Here is a 20,388-nt window from a genome sequence, read left to right on the forward strand (position 1 = left end):
TAATTGTAAATTAAAATAATAAGATGCCATTTTTGCCTATAAAATGAGCAATGACTAAAAATGTGTCAATCCTAGTAAATATACTGAAACCTAGCATAACCCTTTTAAATATCATTTTGACAATGCATAACTTAAAATATTCTTAATCTTCTGTCCCAGTAATTTAACTTCTAAGAATCTGTCCTTAAGTACTATAATGAGAAACGAAGACAAAGACTTATCAACAAATATATTCATAACCGTACTACTGATCACAGAAAACAAAAACAGCTATATACTCAATGATGGGGATCGTTAAACTGTTTTGATCTGCAGATTCAGGTTTTCCCTTTTACTTTAGTAAAATTTGTTCTGTTATGTATTTGCTATAATTTCTCTTTACTTTTTTTGCTACTCTTGCTTTTGGAAAAATCATATATTGGCTCTCCATTGTCTGTCTTCTAGATTTATTATGTTCGTTTCAATTGCTTTCACAGGTGATTTTTCTCAGGCATATCCTCCATACTCTATTCTCTTATACTGATAATGTAATTTTCAGTACTATAATCATTTTATTCTTCTTTTCTTTTTCTCTCAGCTTTTTTCTCTTATTCAATTTTCTTTATGCTTTGAGAATCAGAGCAGCTTTTATATAGCATGCTGTTTTATTTCCTGGATTAACCATTTAAAGTGAATTTGTCTGTATTTTCTTAACTTCCTTTCTTTTTATGTCAGTATTTTTGCCCTAATTTTAAATCACATTACCCAATATGGTGATGAAAGAACTCTGTTCCATCTTTGTGCTCTGAATTCCTGAACTCTGTGGCTCCTATTTGTTATGAACAGCAGTAAATCCAGCAATTTTTGCTATTTCCTAAGACTACAGTGAGTGGAAACTTCTTGACTCTCTCTCCCATTTATCTGGATACTATCTGACTATCCCTTAATATTCTGAACTTTTGGAGAAAGAAATACTGATGGTTTGTAATCTTTGTTTAGTTTTTCATCTGCTTGAGGGAAGGGTAGGAATTACTAGGAGCAGATGCAGTTCAATAAGCTCTCTGTGGGCATCTACCACCATTTCTAATCAAAACATAAGTTCCAGAAGCACTCTTACAACTCAGTTTTTTTTAAAGTTAAACCAATTCAAAACTGGGCAAAAGATCTAAATAGATATCTCTCCAAAGATGACATACAAATGACCAATAAGCACACGAAAAGATGCTCAACATCATTGGTCATCATCAAATAGTTCCAATTGACCTGGTAATTCCACTTCTGGTCACACATTTCCACTTAAGTGGAAACTTAAGTCCACTTAAAAACTTGCACATAAGGCTGAACATAGTGGCTCATGTCTCTCTAATCCCAACACTTTGAGAGGCTGTGGCAGAAAGATTGCTTGAGCCCGGAAATTCAAGACCAGCCTGGCCAACGCGGTGAGATCCCATCTCTACAATGATAAATGCTACAGTATGGATGGGCCTTGAAAACATTATGCTAAGTGAAAGAAGCCAGACAACACAGACCACATATTATATGCTTCTATTTTTATGAAAAGTCCAAAACAAGCAAATCTGTAGAGAGAAAACTGGTTCTTTGGGATTGGGTAAAAGGAGAGGGGGAGTTGAAGGATGACAGTTAAAGAATATGGGGTTCCTTTTTGAGGTAAAAAAATTTACTGTGGCAATGACTGCACAACTCTGAATATATTAAAAACTACAGGCCAGATGCAGTGGCTCACACCTGTAATTCCAGCACTTTGGGAGGCCGAGGCGAGTGGACCACTTGAGGTAAGGAGTTTGAGACCAGCCTGGCCAACATAGTGAAACCCTGTCTCTACTAAATATTCACAAATTAGCTGGGCATGGTGGTGCACAGCTAATTGGGAGGCCAAGGCAGGAGAATCACTTGAACCCAGGAGGCAGAGGTTGCAGTGAACGAAGATCGCACCACTGCACTCCAGCCTGGGCAACAGAGCAAGACTCAGCCTCAAAAAGAATAACAATAATAATAATAAATAATAATAAACTTATGAAACAAAGCTTGGATTCTGAATAAATTATATTTGAAAAACAACTATAGAACTATACACTTTAAACTGGTAAGTTATATGATATGTGAATTATATCTCAATAGAACTGTTACCAGAAAAATAAAAGGAAAGAAAGGAAAAGGAAAACAAAAATCTCAGGGGCACATCTGGTCTCCTGGTCAAGTATGTGTAGACACATGTTAGATTTCAGCTTTTTAACCCATTAGAATAGGCAAGTAACCCTTCAATGCAAAGTCTATGATTTATTGGCCTCTTTAAAAAAAAAATTTTTGTTGGTTTATAGAATGTTGTTGAACAACTTGAAAGCTGACTTGAAAATATTGTTTTTCCATCTCTCCCCTGCTTGTGGTACTGCTAACTAGGTCAATTCTCCCCAGTTGGTAAATAAGAGAAGAGACCTTATAAACAATCTGACCTCAAGCCCCTACATGAGTCTCAGCAGCACATTCCTTTCTACAATCGTCCATTTAATTTAAGCCCACGGTTTTCATTCTCCTCTACAACTGAAGGATTATGGGTAGAAGTGTTTAGGAAAAGGTGCCATTAAGTTGGTACCTTTTTTTTTTTTTTTTTTTTTTTCTTTTGAGACAGGGTTTTGCTCTATTGCCCAGGCTAGAATGCAGTGGTTCAGTCACAGCTCATTGTAACCTTGAATTTCTGGACTCAAGCAATCCTCCTGCCTCAGCCTCCCAAGTGGCTAGGACTATATGGGTGAGCCACCAAGCCTGGCTAATTTTTAATTAAAAAAAAAAGAGAGACAGGGTCTCACTATGTTGCCCAGGCTGGCCTCTAATTCTAATTCTCAAGCTGTCTTCCTGCCTTGACTTCCCTCAGTGCTGGGATTACAGGTGTGAGCACCATACCCAGCCTAACTTTGTAAAACTTATAAACCTCTCATGAACCACCTTGTATTGGATTTCAGTGTTTAGAATCAAATGTCATTAATATCAGAGAGACTCTCTTTGGAGCCTATGATAAATGAAATTGTATTCTCTTCTATTTAAAAATATTGCTTATTTTTGAATAATTTTGTTCATTTCATTGGGATAGAATTTATGGAAACAACCTGCCACTTTCCCCACAAACTCCTATCCATCTAATTGATTATGTTGCTTAGATTATGGAAGGCTGATAAATGTTAATTCTGATGTCTTACAACTCTTCACAAACATAGTGCTGAGAACACCAGAAAGTAAATCTGGACAACAGAGCTCTATGTCCCAACCATGTTGGACAATAATAACTGCACAAACATGTGTACTCATTCAAACTCTGTGGATCCATTTACTTATAAAATAATAGGGTCGACCTAGACCCTATTATAAGTTATGATAACTATAACCTATGATAACTATAAGTTATCATTTTGTTCTAACATTCTATTAACATGATTTGAGGTCATGTTTAGTTCAAATATTTTATTAATATAACTTTATTAAAACAATATTCTATAAATTGAGGATTTTACTATTTAGATTACTTTTTAATTTTCAGATAGCTAAACCTCTCCCTCTAGTGGAAATTTTATTTTTAAAAAATGTTTTAGAACACACAAGGTTGCTGTGTTGTTTTTTTCTATCAGCCTTAACAGTAAAAATGTGCTCAGTATGTAAAATGGTAAAACTATTTTAGAAGGCAATTTGCCACTTTCAGAATTTAAAAGGACATTTCCTTTGACCTAGCAATTCTACTTGGTATGTTTCTAAAGGCATACATACACAAGTTGGTAAAGAATATGCTAGAATTTGCCATTAAATAATAAAAATTTCAAAAAGTTTCCATCACCTTATTACATCAGAATTGTAAGCAATAAAGAAAAATAAGATTGTTATTTGTTTTTTCCTCGCCAAGTAAGAACTCTTGGTGCCCTCCTATACAACTGACTCCAAAAACCATGTTAATTCCAGGCATGTCTGTAATTTCTTCCAACACCTTATTTACCAGTCTGGTCTTCAAGAAGAATCATAAAATCTAAAAGTCTCAGAGAGAAAGAATTCTTAACACAGCCAGGGAGAACACATTCTTTCTGTAGCACATTGTTAGTAAAACCAAGCAGTCTCAAAACATCTACATACTTTTAAACATGAACAATGACAACTCATGTCTCTTTAGAGACTCAGCAACTACTATGTCTTTTTTGTGTGTGGGTGAGACAGTGTCTCACTCTGTCACCCAGGCTGGAGTACAGTGGTGCAATCTGGGCTCACTGCCACCTCTGTATCCAGGGGTTCAAGCGATTCTCCTGCCTCAGGGTCCATAGCAGCTGGGATTACAGATGCCCACCACCACTCCCAGCTAATATTTTGTATTTTTAGTAGAGAAGGGGTTTCACCATGTTGGCCAGGCTGGTCTTGAGTTCCTGATCCATCTGCCTCAGCCTCCCAAAGTGCTGGGATTACAGACATGAGCCACCAGGTCTGGCCTGGTTCTATACCTTTCAAAGAATATATCAACAGTTCCTCTCTTTAGATTTTTTTTCCTCCTGCATCCCCTAAAGCATGTAGGACAGAAACTCCTAGTAGTCCCCTGTATTTATACTTTTTTCTTGCTCCAGTTTTTCACTAGCCACATGGCCAAGTATAATGAAGACTAAATTTCCAGCATCCTTTGCATCAATTTGTTGGCCAATGGACTGTAAGTGAAAATGATGAGTGTACAACTTCCAGAAAGTGTTCTTTAAAAGAATAGGTGAGGCTTTGCTTGCTCAACCTCTTCCTGATACCTGAAATGCTAATGTGATCATTGAGCTATGAATTGAAGCCATGTGTGGTTGATGGTAGAATCTGATTATCATAAACCCACCATATTGGCCCTTGAAAACATACAAGTTTACTTAAGTAATAGAGAAATAGACTTCTAGTACCTTTATTTTTAAATTTTCTTTCAGGAGCAGCTCAAATGATTCTAATTCATTCAGCATGTGAGCTAACGGTATAATCTCAGGCCATTACCAAACAGTCACAAAATTTTCAATCATGCTTTGGTGGCATGAGGATAAGAATATTTGCTTAAAATACTGTTGAGGTCTGGGTCAGTGCCAACACTGTCTGGTGGGAGGCAGACAGCAGCAAGGGTAGCAGGACCTAAGTGGCAGGACATCTACTGCTTGGCTTCTATCCTGTCTGTGCTGCCCTGGAGCAGCTACCCAGGCCCAGGAGGCCAAACCATGTGGTAGTCCATGCTGGGAATGACTCCGGTCAAGCAGCAGTCATTCTTCAGGAGCATATTACATTATCAAAAATGCCTTCTACACCATGACCTCATCCTTATTTGACTCAGGAAGGCATCAAATTACGAATTGATACTTTCCATCAGAGGTTTAAGGTGACTAAAGTATGCAACTTAAATAAAGTGAAGTGAAGATACTGCAGTCTATGTTGGATACTGTAGTCTTCTCAGGCCATAGCCCCACTAAGGAGCACACCAGTCTCTTAGGGTACAACACATCCTGGAAGGTACAACTCCACTAAGCAGCTCATTCACCTCAATGTCAGAGGATAATCTTTCCCTTTTCACTTGGATTTGTGGACAAGCCTCCCAAGGAAAAGACTAATTTTGACTACAGCCGAGCTTCTCTCCACATAACCCACATGGCACCTGTGAAGGAGATGAACTCCTACAGCAGAAAAAGTCTGCAAGATCCCAAGGCTGCCAGGATTCCCCTGAGCAGTTTCCTGGACATATATACTAGAGTGCACATGTTTTCAGAGATGGAACTGGACCACAGGATTTTGATTCTATCAACCTGCCACGGGTTGCAGGCCTGGCCCATTAATGGATGCTGGCATACAGAAGTGCATTCAGTAGATTATCACTCTCAGATCAAGTTCACATCAGCCACAAAGAAAGAAAATATAGTTGGTCAGACTACAAAACCTTCTGCAATGGGACAACATCCAAGAATCCCTGCGCCACCTGAAGTTTAAGCCTGGGGTGCTGGCACAGGTTGTCCAGCCTAAATGATACCAGTCCATTTGGGTCCATTCTCTGCTTTAGTCTTCAGCAAATGATCTTTGTGGTCATGTGGTATCACCTTGGTGATCTTGTACATCCCCAAGGCCTGGTGCCCATCTCGGAACAATGTGAGTTCCCTAGAGCACTTACCACCCATGCCCCTGACACAAGAATATGGTGAAATGTGTTTTTTATCCTGCTCAACTGGCCTTGGCAATGCTACACTGTACCTTTTCTGGGTCACTTTGGCAGTGTAAGAGAGATACTCTAAGGTGAGTACAAGCTGGGAGCTTTGCCATCGAATGAGGGGGTCTATATAACCACCAGCCCATCCTAGCCTGCCAGAGCCAGTAATGGCAAATGGAGATTTGGACTGCAAGAGAAGCAAAACTTCCAAACCCAGATAACTGTACGAAATCCTTGGGACCAGTTAGGGAGTGGCCATCTGACACAGAAGAAGGTAAGGTCCTGACTCCATGACCAACTCCTGTCTCATACAAAATGGGAAACTTGGGACTGTTTTTGTGGCTAAGGACACTGATGACAAGGATAAGGAATCCTGGCACATGACCCTGAATATAAGCAAGCAGCTTGTTCCTTAGGACTCAGTTACAACAACTACTCTACACCACTTTAGTTATCTGATGAGCCGAGGCCAAGGTAACCTGGCTGTCCTTCCCTGTTCTGTTCCTCCTCTTAACACACATTCCCTGTTGGCCCAACTGGCAAAACAAACTAGTTGAAACCGCTTTCTCCTCTTTCAGCTTTTTTGGTTTTTTTTTGTTTTCTCCGGCTTTCAGCTTTTCTTGGAGTCAGCCTTTGAAGGTGGCTGAGCCCTGCTCTGCTGCACCCTGGCCAGTGGGGCTACTTATAATTCTGTCTGCTTTTGCTTTCCTGTTTCTTGATATTATGTGAAGGTCTTAGCCAAAGGGATCTTCCCCCCTCTGTGATGTCTCAGCAATCCAGTACAACATGCAAGATCATCCAGCCCCAAGGAGCATTCAGGTGGCTGTGGTCCCAGATGACCACAACCTCATGAGAGGCCCTCAGCAAGGACACTCAACTGAGGGCATCGAAAATTCCTGACCCACCGAAAATAGGTGAGATAATTAATAAATATAGTCATTCCTCCCTTTCTGTGGTTCTACATCCATTGACTGACCAACTGCAGATCAAAAATATTTGGAAAAAAAAAACTATAGATGTAGATGATTGCATCTGTACTGAACACATACAAATTGTTTTTCTCATTATTATTCCCTAAACAATATACTATAATAACTATTTTATAGCATTTATATTGTATTGGGTATTAGAATTAATCTAAAGATGATTTTTAAAGTATAAAGAAGGATGTGTGTACATTATAGGCAAATACTACATCATTTTATATAAGGAACTTGAGTATCTGTGGATTTTGGTATTGCAGGGAATCCTGGAACCAATTGCTCACAGATACTGAGGGATGATTGTATTTTTGGTGGTTTTTTTTGTGTGTGTGACAGGATCTCACTCTGTTACCCAGGCTCGAGTACAGTGGTGTAATCACAGCTCACTGTAGCCTTGACCTCCTAGACTCAAGCAATCCTTCCACCTCAGCCTCGAGTAGCTGGGAACACAGGTGTGTACCACCATGCCTGGCTAATTTTTTACTTTTTGGAGAGACAGGGTGTCACTATGTTGCCTGGGCTGGTCTCAAACTCCTGGGCGCAAGCAATCCTCCTGTTTTAGCCTCCCAAAATGCTGAGATTACAGGTGAAAGCCATCATGTTTGGCCTACTTTGGGTTAAGATGCTAAATGTTATGGAGATTGGTTAAGCAGCAATAGATAACTAATAGATATTAGATGGCTGGCATATCACCTAACTACCCAGGACTATTCCTACAACCTCATGGGATTGCACTGGGAGCCCAGGAGCATCTTGCTACCTGTCCTTCAATAAAGCACCTATGGTTTTCGTAACAATCCTACCATATGCAGTTGCTGGGCTATTAATACTTGAAATTTTGAAGATGTACCACTTTGCACAAAAGTGCTATGAGGGTGCCCTGGCTCATGAACTCCTCTTCAGCTCCATCACTGTTGAAGGCTGTGGGAATTGTTTATCTCATAGCAGAAGTATCTCTGTTATCACAACATGCTCCTTAACTTACCTGAATTTCCAGAATCTGAAATTCAAGTTGAAATGTAACCATGTGGCAATTTCCTGATAATCGGTGTCTCTGTAGAACTTTTCTTATACCTGTAGACCAGAAAAACAAATATTTTGTTTGTAAATCACCATTTTCTTCAAATGCCTATTATTTAATTTTGTGTGAATATCTACAATACATTGGGTATATGTGTGAAAGTATGCATGAATAATTACATTGAAAAACTCTGGAAAAATGTACACCAAATTGATTCTCTTTGGAAAATAAAATTAATGACAGCTTCTAATTCTAGTTTTCAACTATACCAAAGATTATGGTAAGAAGTAGAAATGCGGCCGGGCGCAGTGGCTCATGCCTGTAATCCCAGCACTTTGGGAGGCCACGGCGGGCAGATCACCAGGTCAAGAGATCGAGACCATCCTGGCCAACATGGTGAAACCCCGTCTCTACTAAAAATACAAAAATTAGCTGGGCATGGTGGCGTGTGCCTGTAGTCCCAGCTACTCGGGAGGCTGAGGCAAGAGAACTGCTTGAACCCGGGAGGCAGAGGTTGCAGTGAGCCGAGACTGTATCACTGCACTCCAGCCTGGCACCTGGCAACAAAATGAGACTCTGTCTCAAAAAGAAAAAAAAAGTAGAAATGTACTAGTATAGCCCTAGACAAATTTGAATCACGTTAACTGTTCAATGGTTATTTTTTAAACACTATCTAGTTCTTAAAGGCAGTAAATTGAATCCATGCGTTTACCTCTGCTCTCTCTCAAAACTTCACTAAAATGACAGTGATAAATGATATTTTTGAGATATGACATGCATACATTTGAATGCATAAAATGCTCTGTTCTTAAGTATACAGCTCAATATTTTTTTTTACACATGTGGTTGTCCAGGTAACTATCACTCAGATAATTATACAAGAATTTTATAGAACCCATAAGGTTCCCTCATGTCCTTTCCCAGGGTATACCCTACCCACAAGAAGTACGTAAGCACTATCCTGACTTTATGTAGTCATCTACTTTTGCTAATGACGTTATTTTTAGAAGGGCATGATTCTATAAGGATAAAGGGAACAGGAAAGAGAAGAGAAATCTGATTTAGGAAGCTGGAAATCAGACAGATGAACCAGATAGCACATGGAAAAGTAAAAGTGACCTGGTAGAGCCAGAAAAACTGAAACCGAAGCCAGCAAATGGGGAAACCCAGAAGCAAGCCCATTTACATAGCAGAATACCAGAAGAGTATTATGAATCAGCAGCATCAAGTACCTTTATGGGAGGTGGACTCGGAGCTCAAAATAGGAAGGCTGGTTAAAGATTTGTTCAATAAGTAGTTAGGAAAAAAAGACAGAATGGTACAAACTGACATTATTTGCCTCCTAATTAGATGTACCAGTAAGAACAAAACATCACTTTCATAGTTTTCCTGTCAAAATTACACGGGAATGTCATTAAGAGGAAACCATCAGAAATAAAAAGAGATTGAAGAACAATGTATAATACAAGTGGTCTTTGAAGATGTCAATGTCATAAAAGACAGAGAATGCTGACCAGATTAGTTAGACTAAAGAGACATGACAGCCAGGTGCAATGCCTAATCATGGATTCGATGTGGAATTTTTTAAATAAATGGCTAAGGAAGACTCACAACTGTTAAGTTGTCAGTTCTTCCCAACTTGATCTACACATTAAATGCAATCCAATCAAAATTCCAGCAAGTTACTTTCTGGATATTGACAAACTGATTATCAAATTTATGTGGAAGAGCAAAAACTCAGGAAAGCCAGAACAATCTTCAAGAAAAATAAAGTTTATGAACTTAAATGACCTGATTTAGAGACTTACTATAAAGCTACAGTAATCAAGACAGTATGGTATTAGTGAAAGAGTAGACAAATAGGTCAACAGAACAGAAGAGAACGTCCAGAAATAGGGTCACACAGATATAGTCAAATGATCCTTGACAAAGGAGCAAAGACAATTCAATGGAGAAAGGATAGTCTTTTCAACAAAAGGGGCTGGAACAACTGAACATCCCCATGCGAAACAAGCAAAAAAAGAATCTAGACACTGACTTAATAACTTTCACAAAAATTAACTCAAAATATATCACAGATCTAAATATAAAATACAAAACTATAAAACTCCTAGAAGATAGTATAGGAGAAAATCTAGATGATCTTGGGCTTTGTCCATAAAAATAAATGTGCCAAAAATGCAGTAAAGAAAAAATGCAAATGGAATCCTGGAAATAATATAGAGCCATCACTTTATTTTGCACACAAGAAATCAGGCCCAGAGAGACTTATTATTCTGTCCAATGTCCAGACTTTATCTTTTCTTTACGTCCAGGCTTTATTTTTTCTTTATGGATGACCACTATGCATATATAAATTGCATGCAAATATATAGCATGATAAATTTTCAGTTCATTACTTTTTAACTTGAACACATTGGTTTTTATTTTATTTTATCTTTGAAATGGAGTCTCGCTCTGTCGCCCAGGCTAGAGTGCAGTGGCGCCATCTCTGCTCACTGCAACCTCTGCCTCCCGGGCTCAAGCGATTTTCCTGCCTCAGCTTCCTGAGTAGCTGGGACTACAGGTGTCTCCCACCACATTAATTTTTGTATTTTTGGTAGGGACAGGGTTTCACCACATTGACCAGGCTGGACTCAAACTCCTGATCTCAAGTGATCCACCTGCCTTGGCTTCCCAAAGTGCTGGGACCACAGGTGTGAGCCAACGCGCCCAGATTATTATTATTATTATTTTTTTGAGATAGAGTCTCATTTTGTCACCAAGGCTACAATGCAATGGTGCAGTCTCAGGCCACTGTAACCTCCACCTCCCAGCTTCAAGCCATTCTCCTTCTACAGCCTCCCAAGCAGCTGGGACTACAGACAGGCACCATCACACCCAGCTAATTTTTTTTTTTTTTTTTTTTTTTTGAGAAGGAGTTTCGCTCTTGTTACCCAGGCTGGAGTGCAATGGTGCAATCTCGGCTCACCGCAACCTCCGCCTCCTGGGTTCAGGCAATTCTCCTGCCTCAGCCTCCTTGAGTAGCTGGGATTACAGGCACGTGCCACCATGCCCAGCTAATTTTTTGTATTTTTAATAGAGACAGGGTTTCACCATGTTGACCAGGATGGTCTTGATCTCTTGACCTCGTGATCCAACCGCCTCAGCCTCCCAAAGTGCTGGGATTACAGGCGTGAACCACCATACCTGGCCTGATTTTTATTTTAAAATAATGAGTAAGGGTGTATTTTTAACAAAGTTTACAGATAGCAGAAGAGGATTAGTCCTTCAAAACAATCAATCCACATATCAATATCAAGCCCATTCACATATTTTTAATAATATGCGTTTAAAGCTAATCAAAAGACAAAAATAAAAATTATAAATTAAAAACTATTCTCATTACTTTGCAGTAACACTTAATTTGGACTTCAAACTCCATTACTTAATTTGTAAACTGACTCTTTTGGAATCAAAATGGAGAATATTTAAAAGAATCATCATAATTACTAAAGCAAATTCCAAAAAAAAAAAGAGTTCTAAAAATGTATGGAGAAATAAAAGCATAGCTGCAATAAAGTATTAGTTATGACTCAATAATGATAAATAATACTTTGGAATGATGGAAGTCAAGATCATTTGATTACCTAGCTTCAGCTATATTCATTAATATGCCACAGAAACTGTGTCTGCCCAAGTAATAGCTATGGCAAAAGACAATGACTTCAAAGAGCTGTTTGTCTTTCCAATAGCACCTGGCCAACTATCCGGGACAGACACAGTAGTTATTTGATTAATTAAAGATTTGATGGCATCATGTGTCACCAAACACATCCACTAAATCAAACTGTATTGTTCCCAGTTTAATAGATTAAAAATCTGTCAAAATATAGTATTATTATTAGAAATACCATTGGAACAATGCTGTATCGCTTCTGTTTGGAACAACTATTCACTTTTGCCTGGTAACTTTTTTCTGTGTTATAACAAACAGATATTGTGACATAAGAAAACAGTCTTCGATGACAAGGCTTTCAAGCATTTTAACCTGTGAAGCCTAACAGCTGTTTAACTTCTTTATGAAATTATACAATTCTTGTGAAAAAGAGAACAAGAAACATCTGAAAACTAGTGACACCAGCACTGCATTGTCAAATGGCTTATTCTGACAGGACCCTTTCGTGTATAGATTACATTACATATGACTGCTACTGTCAGTCTTTATTATTTTCCTGTTCAAAATATTTTTCTTAGACTGGGCGCAGTGGCTCACGCCTGTAATCCCAGCACTTTGGGAGGCCAAGGAGGGCAGGTCACCTGAGGTCAGGAGTTCGAGACCGGCCTGGCCAACATGGTGAAACCTAATTTTTACTAAAAATATAAAAATTACCCAGGCATGGTGGCGCACGCCTGTAATCCCAGCTACTCAGGAGGCTGAGGCAGGAGAATCACTTGAACCCAAGAGGTGGAGGTTGCAGGGAGCCAAGATCACGCCACTGCACTCCAGCCTGGCAGAGCAAAACTCCATCTCAAAAAAACAAACAAAAATGAAGAAAAAGGAACAAAAAAATAAAAAACAAGGTATATTTCTTCCAGTACCATTACTCTTGCCAAACTACTTCACAATTCATTTCAAGAAACTCCTACAACCACATAGATTTCTGGCTTTAAAATGACATTTCTTGTTTACAATTTTTATATTTTTCTAAGTTTTCTAAAATGAGCACATATTACTCACAGACAGAAAAAAAGCATTTTAACTCTTGTTATGTCCCTGTCTGAAATCTCCCATTCAAGGCACATTAGCTTTGTCAAGACTCTATGCCTAATCTTCATGTTGAGACTTTTAAGCTAGTAAAAGTCTTATACCTGGCCTATCCTCATTCTCTATTCTCTCTGCATTCCATCTCTTCCCTTCAAGTAATTTAAGTCTCCAAATTTCATCACTCTGTTTCTGTATGTAATTCCATTACCCTACAGTGGCTGCCAAAAACACTCTAAGGTTATTCTCCCTCTCCCCTGTCATGAGGGTTATTTTCAGTGGAAAAGTCAGGAAGCACACCAAAAATGATTTCTGCTTTTGGGAATGTTATTCTTGACCAACCAAAGTTCTTGACATCCACTTGCACAGCCAAAGTAGCTTCCCCTTATCTCTTAGTGCATCACAGATCTTTGGCAATAAAATCTAGTCATTGGGACCAGAAATTTTCCTTCTAGCAAAAGGTCCATCTGCTAAAACATTTATCTTGGCAGCTTTCATGTCAGTGCTGAACAACTCCTAAGATTTATAAATTAATGGTGCTGTTGTTCTTATAATCATTATTCATTTATCACTATTTACTTGACTATTAAGGTACTTAATTATAGAAACTGTTTCTGTTCTTGTCCATGAGGAAGGAGGTTAAAAAGAAAAAAAGAAAAGAAACTGTGCCTGTTCTTTACTATTTACCTAAGACAGTTTTTTTTTTTTTTGTCTTTTTTTTTTTTTGAGACGGAGTCTTGCTCTGCCCCCTAGGCTGGAGTGCCATCCATGGCACAATCTCAACTCACTTCAACTTCTACCTCCCGGGTTCAACCAATTCTCCTGGGTCAGACACCTAAGTAGCTCAGATTACAGGTGCCCACCACCACATCCAGCTAATTTTCATACTTTTAGTAGAGACAGAACTTTGCCATGTTGGCCAGGCTGGTCTCGAACTTCTGACCTCAGGTGATCTGCCCACCTTGGTCTCCCAAAAGCTGGGATTGCAGGCATGAGCCATGGGGCCCAGCCCAGGCAGCTTTTGAACAGTGTGATGTTCAAAAGATATGTGAGCAAACAGGTTTACCACAACCATACTTTCAAATACTTACCATGTAGAATTTCAATTCAATATTATGACAACCAATATTTTATGCATAATAAGGTAAGCTTCAATACTATGTCTAAATTGATTTTTAAAAATGCTTACTCTTTTCTGTCATCTCAGTGCCTGTTAGGTCTTCGGTCTGCTTGGAGTAATTTCTTATATTGATGCCAGTAAGCGTACTTAGAAATGAAAGTTCTGATTCTAAATGTCCAAGTTGACTTTTCAGATCTTTTGAAGACTTCCATCCTTCCGAATTGAATTGGTGTATTGCTTGAAAAGATTTTCTAAAAAGCAAACATCAAAAATAATCACTCCAATTACTAACATGTTTCATATATCTAATATCCCGATTTTCCTCAATTTGTCCCTCTTACTCTCTTCCCATTAAGTCACCTTCCCCCATTAAAAAAAAAAAAAAAAAAAAAAAAGAATTTTCTCAAAACCATTGTGGCTTTGAGAAAGCCACAATCTTTCTTTTTTTCCTTTTTTTTTTTTTAACCACCACAATCATTTCTTCTCTTTTTTTAAAGAGATGTGGCCTCACATTGTCACCCAGGCTGAAGTGTAGTGGTGCAACACAGTGCACTGCAGCCTTGAACTCCTGGGCTCAAAGGATCCTCCCGAGTAGCTGGGACCACAGGTATGCCACTGTGCCTAGCTAATTTTTTTTCCTTTTTGTAGAGACAGGGTCTTGTTTTATTATCCAGGCTGGTCTTGAACACCTGGCTTCGATCAATCCTCCTGCGTCAGCCTCTCAATGTGTTGGATTACAGGTGTGAGCCACCATGCCTAAGCCACAATCTTTAATTTCAACAAAAAACATACGTAACCAAATTCTTCTTCAAAATTTCCACATATTAGAAACACCTTTAAAATAAATTATAATAGGAGTACTTTGCAAAATTACAATGCAAGTTCTAACCCATGAAATTCCAACCTAAATGTCTGATATACCAAGACCTCTCAAATTATTTTAAAAGCTGTTTTGAAATTAAAAAATAAAATCAGTTAGCTAACTTTAATTTCTAAAAGAAAATATCATAGAACAGTTTATATTAAGAAAGAGATTTCTCGGCCGGGCGAGGTGGCTCAAGCCTGTAATCCCAGCACTGTGGGAGGCCGAGGTGGGTGGATCACGAGGTCAAGAGATCGAGACCATCCTGGTCAACACGGTGAAACCCCGTCTCTACTAAAAATACAAAAAATTAGCCGGGCATGGTGGCGTGTGCCTGTAATCCCAGCTACTCAGGAGGCTGAGGCAGGAGAATTGCCTGAACCCAGGAGGCGGAGGTTGCGGTGAGCCGAGATCGCGCCATTGCACTCCAGCCTGGGTAACAAGAGCGAAACTCCGTACCCCCCCAAAAAAAAAAAAAGAAAGAGATTTCTCAGAAAAAAGAAATAGCAAATCTATTTAAACAGCACTATAGCCAGACATTCTTCATTGAAAACATATAAATCTATTTTCCTTGAGAAAAAGAATGAAATTTTAGTTGGCTGGGCACAGTGGCTCCTGCCTGTAATCCCAGCACTTTGGGAGGCCAAGGCAGGTGGATCATTTGAGGTCAGGAGTTCAAGACCAGCCTGGCCAACATGGTGAAACCCTGTTTCTACTAAAATACAAAAAATTAGCTGGACGTTGTGGTAGGCGCCTGTAATCCCGGCTACCTGGGAGGTTGAAGCAGGAGAATTGCTTGAATCCGGTAGGCAGAGGTTGCAATGAGCAGAGATCACACCATTGCACTCCAGCCTGGGCAACAAAGGCAAAACCCCTCTCAAAAAAAAAAAAAAAAAAAAGAAATTTTAGTTAATTAGTTAATATTTGCACTAGATGGTATCTTATTTTTTGTCATCCATCATTTCCGTTAAACACTCTGCTACATTCTACGCTGTTGACTTTTCCTGCCAGCTTAAAACATCCCTTCCTTGGATCCTTGGGCATAATTATCCCAATTCTCATTTGATATTCTGGGTCGGTTTCTTGTCTCCAACATTAGAGGAAAACCCTAACACTCTTACCTCTGCTGTACTAAATATGTATTCTTTCATTCTGCAGGAACACTAAATGATAGCCTTAGCCCCTCTATGCCGGTAACTCTTAAAATATACCTCTAACCATATATCTTTTCTTCCTGCAAGGTAGATGCTGCTTGATATCACACCAAATGGTTTCTTATGGAATTTCCTTTTCCTCTAAATTACCCTACATTTGTTAATAATAAAATCTTTCCCTTGGTATGTCAGGCTCTATACCTTCGAAGTTATCCTTGGCTCCTTCACTTGCCTGACATCTGGACTTAGGCTGTCATCCTTTCTGCTCCCTCACATAACTATTCTTTCTTTCCTATTTCTAATTCTACTATATTAGCCAATGCTCATATGCTCTTATGACCTTATACCATGTCTATAAGGAATAATCTAACTCCATATTTTTCACACTGAGAATCCAAGACTTAATAAAGTCTGTAAAATTTTTTTCAAATTTTGTTTTAATGCTAATTTAAAATGTTAATGTAAGTGTATTCTGTATCATGAAACTACCACAGCCTCTTTTGCATTTGTCATCATAGACGGATGCCCCCACAAATTACTTTAAACATAGAAGTCAAAGAAAAAAGAACAGATGGGGTACAGTGACTCACTCCTGTAATCTCAGCACTTTGGGAGGCTGAGGCAGCCCAGGAGTTTGAGACCAATCTGAACAACATGGCAAAACCCCATGTCTACCAAAAAAAAAAAAAAAAAAAATAGCTGGGTGTAGTAGCAGGTGCCATCCCTTAGGGCCAACTAATGGGCTAGTGGAGGGTCACTGAGGCAGGACAATTGCTTGAGCATGGGAGGCAGAGGCTGCAGTGAGTCATGATCATGCCACTGCATTTCAGCCTGGGCAACAAAATGAGACCCTGTCTCAAAAAAGAAAGAAAGAGAGAGAGAGAAACAGAGAGAGAGAGAGAGAGAGAGAGAGAGAGAGAGAGAAAGAAGGAAGGGAAGGAGGGAGGGAGGGAAGGAATAGAAAAGAGAAAAAAGAACAGAGACAATCTTCATATATAAATGATAAGCTCTTGACAAGTGAATACCAAATGTCACAGCAAGCTATGAACGAAAATTTCGGGGTATTTCTAATAGAGCAAAGTGGTAAGAGAATCAAGTCATCATTAAAGGATAGATATACAGAACTCAGAAAAGAACCTGCAGCTGTCAGAGTGGCCAATAGGGAGTTAGTGTTTAATACGTATGGTGTTTCAGTTTGGGGTGATGAAAAAGTTCTAAAGATGGGCAATGGTGATGGTTGCACAACAATGTGCATGTGTTTAATGCCACTGAGCTATACACTTAAAAATGGTTAAAATTGGCCAGGCGCAGTCGCTAACACCTGTAATTCCAGTATTTTGGGAGACCAAGGCAGGTGGATCACGAGGTCAGGAGTTCAAGACCACCCTGACCAACATGATGAAACCCTATCTCTACTAAAAATACAAAAATTAGCTGGGCATGGTGGCGTGTGCTTGTAATTCCAGCTACTCAAGAGGCTGAGGTAAGAGCATCGCTTGAACCTGGGAGGCGAAGGTTGCAGTAAGCAGAGATCACTCCACTGCACTCCTGCCTGGGCGACAGAGCAAGACTCCGTCTCAAAAAAAAAAAAAAAAAAAAAAAAAAAAAAAGTAAATCTTATGTATATTTTGCCACAAAAAGAAACTCTGCATATTCTTATTCATAGCAGCTATTTAGTTTGAGCAAAATATTGATGTATTTCAACTAATTATGTTAGTTTGAGTTAATTTGGGTTCGTTTGAATTTTATTCACTTTGTGGTTTTATTATTTGTAAGTTTGTCTCATTGGATAAAAATTTTTTGTAAAAATCAGGAGTACGCAAGAAGCTTTTCTCCTTTAAAAAGAATTTATACATGAGTTTCAAGGTCAATAGTCTACTAATCAGTGCTAGTTACTATTATAAGGCAAGTACTCTTCTAAATGAATTACATATATTAACTCAATTAGTCCTCACAGCAACCCAAAAACTTGGGTATAATTTTACCAAGGAGAAAACTGAAGCATGAAAAGGGGAGCTTATTTAACCAAGATCACCCAGCCAACAGCAGAAACAGGATTTGAAGGTAGGCAACTGGGCTCCACAGTGTGGATACATGGATATAGCTGAATAATTTATCTCCAATTTTCCTACCTCCAGTCCATCCAACCACTTATAATCACTCTAAAAAACAGCTTAGTACATAGGTCCCTATCTTCCTTCTCCGCTATAGTGAAAAGAAACCTCATGTTAAATCCAAACACCCTGGACTGACATTTAATGTCTCTCACAATCTGGACTCTTTCCAACATAACCACTGAGAAGTCCCAGATTATATAAATAAAATCCTACCCCATCCCCAGTCAACCGAACCGACTCCTTCTTGGCCAAGGCAAACCCCAAAGAAACCTTAGAAACTCAGTTCTCAACCAAGATAGGATGGGAGGTCAGACACACCTCATTATACCCTTTCTCATTTGGGGTTTAGACACAACTCACCAGCATTAATGTTAAAATAGAGATAGTAAGAGTTGCAGAACAGACTCTGTGGCAATAAGCTACCAAATGATAAACAAGACCTAAGGCCATGCCAGGCACACACCACCTCCACTTAAAAGAATGAACTATGTTCTAACTGCCAGAGTTTTTTTTTTTCCTCTAGTGGCTAAATAAGCACTGGCCTCCAGATAAGCAATATAAAAATAATTGCAGTTCATCCACAACCGGATGCTAACTGACTCCTCTGTTCCACAGCTCTGATAGGACAAGAGACTTCCAAAATTTTCTTCTGATAAGATCACCAACCATGGACTCTAACTCGTTTACGAAGGCTGTGTGCTTAAATACCTTTGCTTCCCTCCTTCACCTTTCTTCGTACAGGGCCTAATTGTAATGCATTTAAATCTTAAGTCTGCTCCCAAAATGAACATGAGATGCATGTAACATGCATGTTTATTCAGTACGCGTGAGCACATCTCCCTTCATGAATATTCATAGCTCCTCCTATGACCTGTTGAATATGTATACTCAGCCCACTCATCCAGCATAAATCCCTGCCCCAACCCCACCTCCTTCAAAGTGCCTGCCTTTCTGCTTTGGCTGAAGCTACGGTTCCCAGCTTGTCAGTATGGCCACTTTGCAGGCTGTAACCCTTCAGAAGAAATAATCTCTTTAAATTTGCAGAGCTCATGATCTTTCAATTTACACTACTCTACCACATGGACTAACAAAATCTTGTCGCCAGTAAAGAAACCACTTTTCTCCAGTTCTTAAACTTCAAAATGTGCAAACAAATCATCTGTCAGGGCAGGGTATCTTTTTTAAATGCAGATTCTGATTCAGTAGGTCAGGATGTCACTCTAATAAACTGCCAGGTAATGTTAAAGCCTCCCATCTGTGGAGCACACCCCAATTAGCAAGGGTCTCTAATACATTTACTCTCATTTGTGGAGGTGCAGGTGTGTGCCCTGTTCACCTGTTTCCTCTCCCTTTTACCAGTCACAGGTTCCTCTACTTTCATGACCGAATACCGACATTTTCTGTAGATCTCCTTCTCCTCCCTATTTTCTACCAATCCTTCTCCGGTTAGCTCAGGAAAATCTCATTCTCTCTGCATGAATGTCAAATTAGTCTTGACTCAAAACATGAAGACAGTTAATTTCAGGTAAATTCTATGTTTGAGATGATGACACATAATTAGGTTTTCTCTCCCTCTCCTTCAAAAAACGAAAACTGCCTGGACTTTGGAGTTAGATTTTTGGGTCCCAATCCATCTCTGACAATTCCTTTCTCTGGAACCTTGGACAAGCTACCTAACTTCTCTGTGCCTCAGTTTCTTCAACTATAAAACATGGCTAACAACAGCACCTACCTCAGAGGAATGTCAAATTCTCCTACAGGCTATATTAACTATTTTTCTTTGTATCAACTTACCATTTTACCAAGTTATTTTTAAAGGAATTTTTATGGCATTATCGTAAACAAAAAGTCAGTATCACTTGCCATGGTTAGCTGACCCATAAAAACAAATGCCATGAAACCAAACGGAGTTATTAAATCCCAACTAGAGATACCTCTGGATACTGCAGGCGGGATTACGTAGCTAGAGACATAGTCAAGACTTTCTCCTTGTCAGTCGTCCACACAGACGACTGCGATTAAACGAGTTAATGCTCTGCAGTGCGTTTACAACAGGGCGCCGTAGGTGCTGCTCCCAACTCCAGGCCATCGTCATGACAGAATCAATGCCAGTTCATGCCCACATTCTGGGGCTGGGAGTAGGACACCCGGGATGTCTGTGGAGATTCACCGGCCTGGCCTGGGAATCCTGGCCGGAGGGCTCTGGGGGACT

At 39.3% G+C, this 20,388-nt stretch overlaps 1 protein-coding gene across 6 annotated transcripts in view; it reads right to left on the reverse strand.

The window, feature by feature from the left end:
- The window catches only part of CENPP (centromere protein P), a 279,890-nt gene that overhangs the window by 258,850 nt on the left and 652 nt on the right, over positions 1–20,388 (reverse strand). For 4 of the 6 annotated variants that reach the window (XR_004263557.1, XM_032260492.1, XM_032260493.1 and 1 more), the window contains exons 2-3: positions 14,113–14,294; positions 8,144–8,232 (exon numbers count right to left, since the gene is read on the reverse strand). Coding sequence is in view for 5 of the 6 variants with exons in the window: in XM_032260492.1 (XP_032116383.1) it covers positions 8,144–8,232; positions 14,113–14,294 (271 nt within the window). In the remaining variant the exon portion in view is untranslated. Of the gene's footprint in view, positions 1–8,143; positions 8,233–14,112; positions 14,295–20,135; positions 20,381–20,388 lie in introns of those variants that run through there. The other 2 variants (XM_032260494.1, XM_032260495.1) reach the window with 2 other exon arrangements.

The sequence above is a fragment of the Sapajus apella genome, unplaced genomic scaffold (genome assembly GCF_009761245.1).
Source record: "Sapajus apella isolate SASKATOON/1434 unplaced genomic scaffold, GSC_monkey_1.0 scaffold118, whole genome shotgun sequence".
NCBI lineage: Eukaryota > Metazoa > Chordata > Mammalia > Primates > Cebidae > Sapajus > Sapajus apella.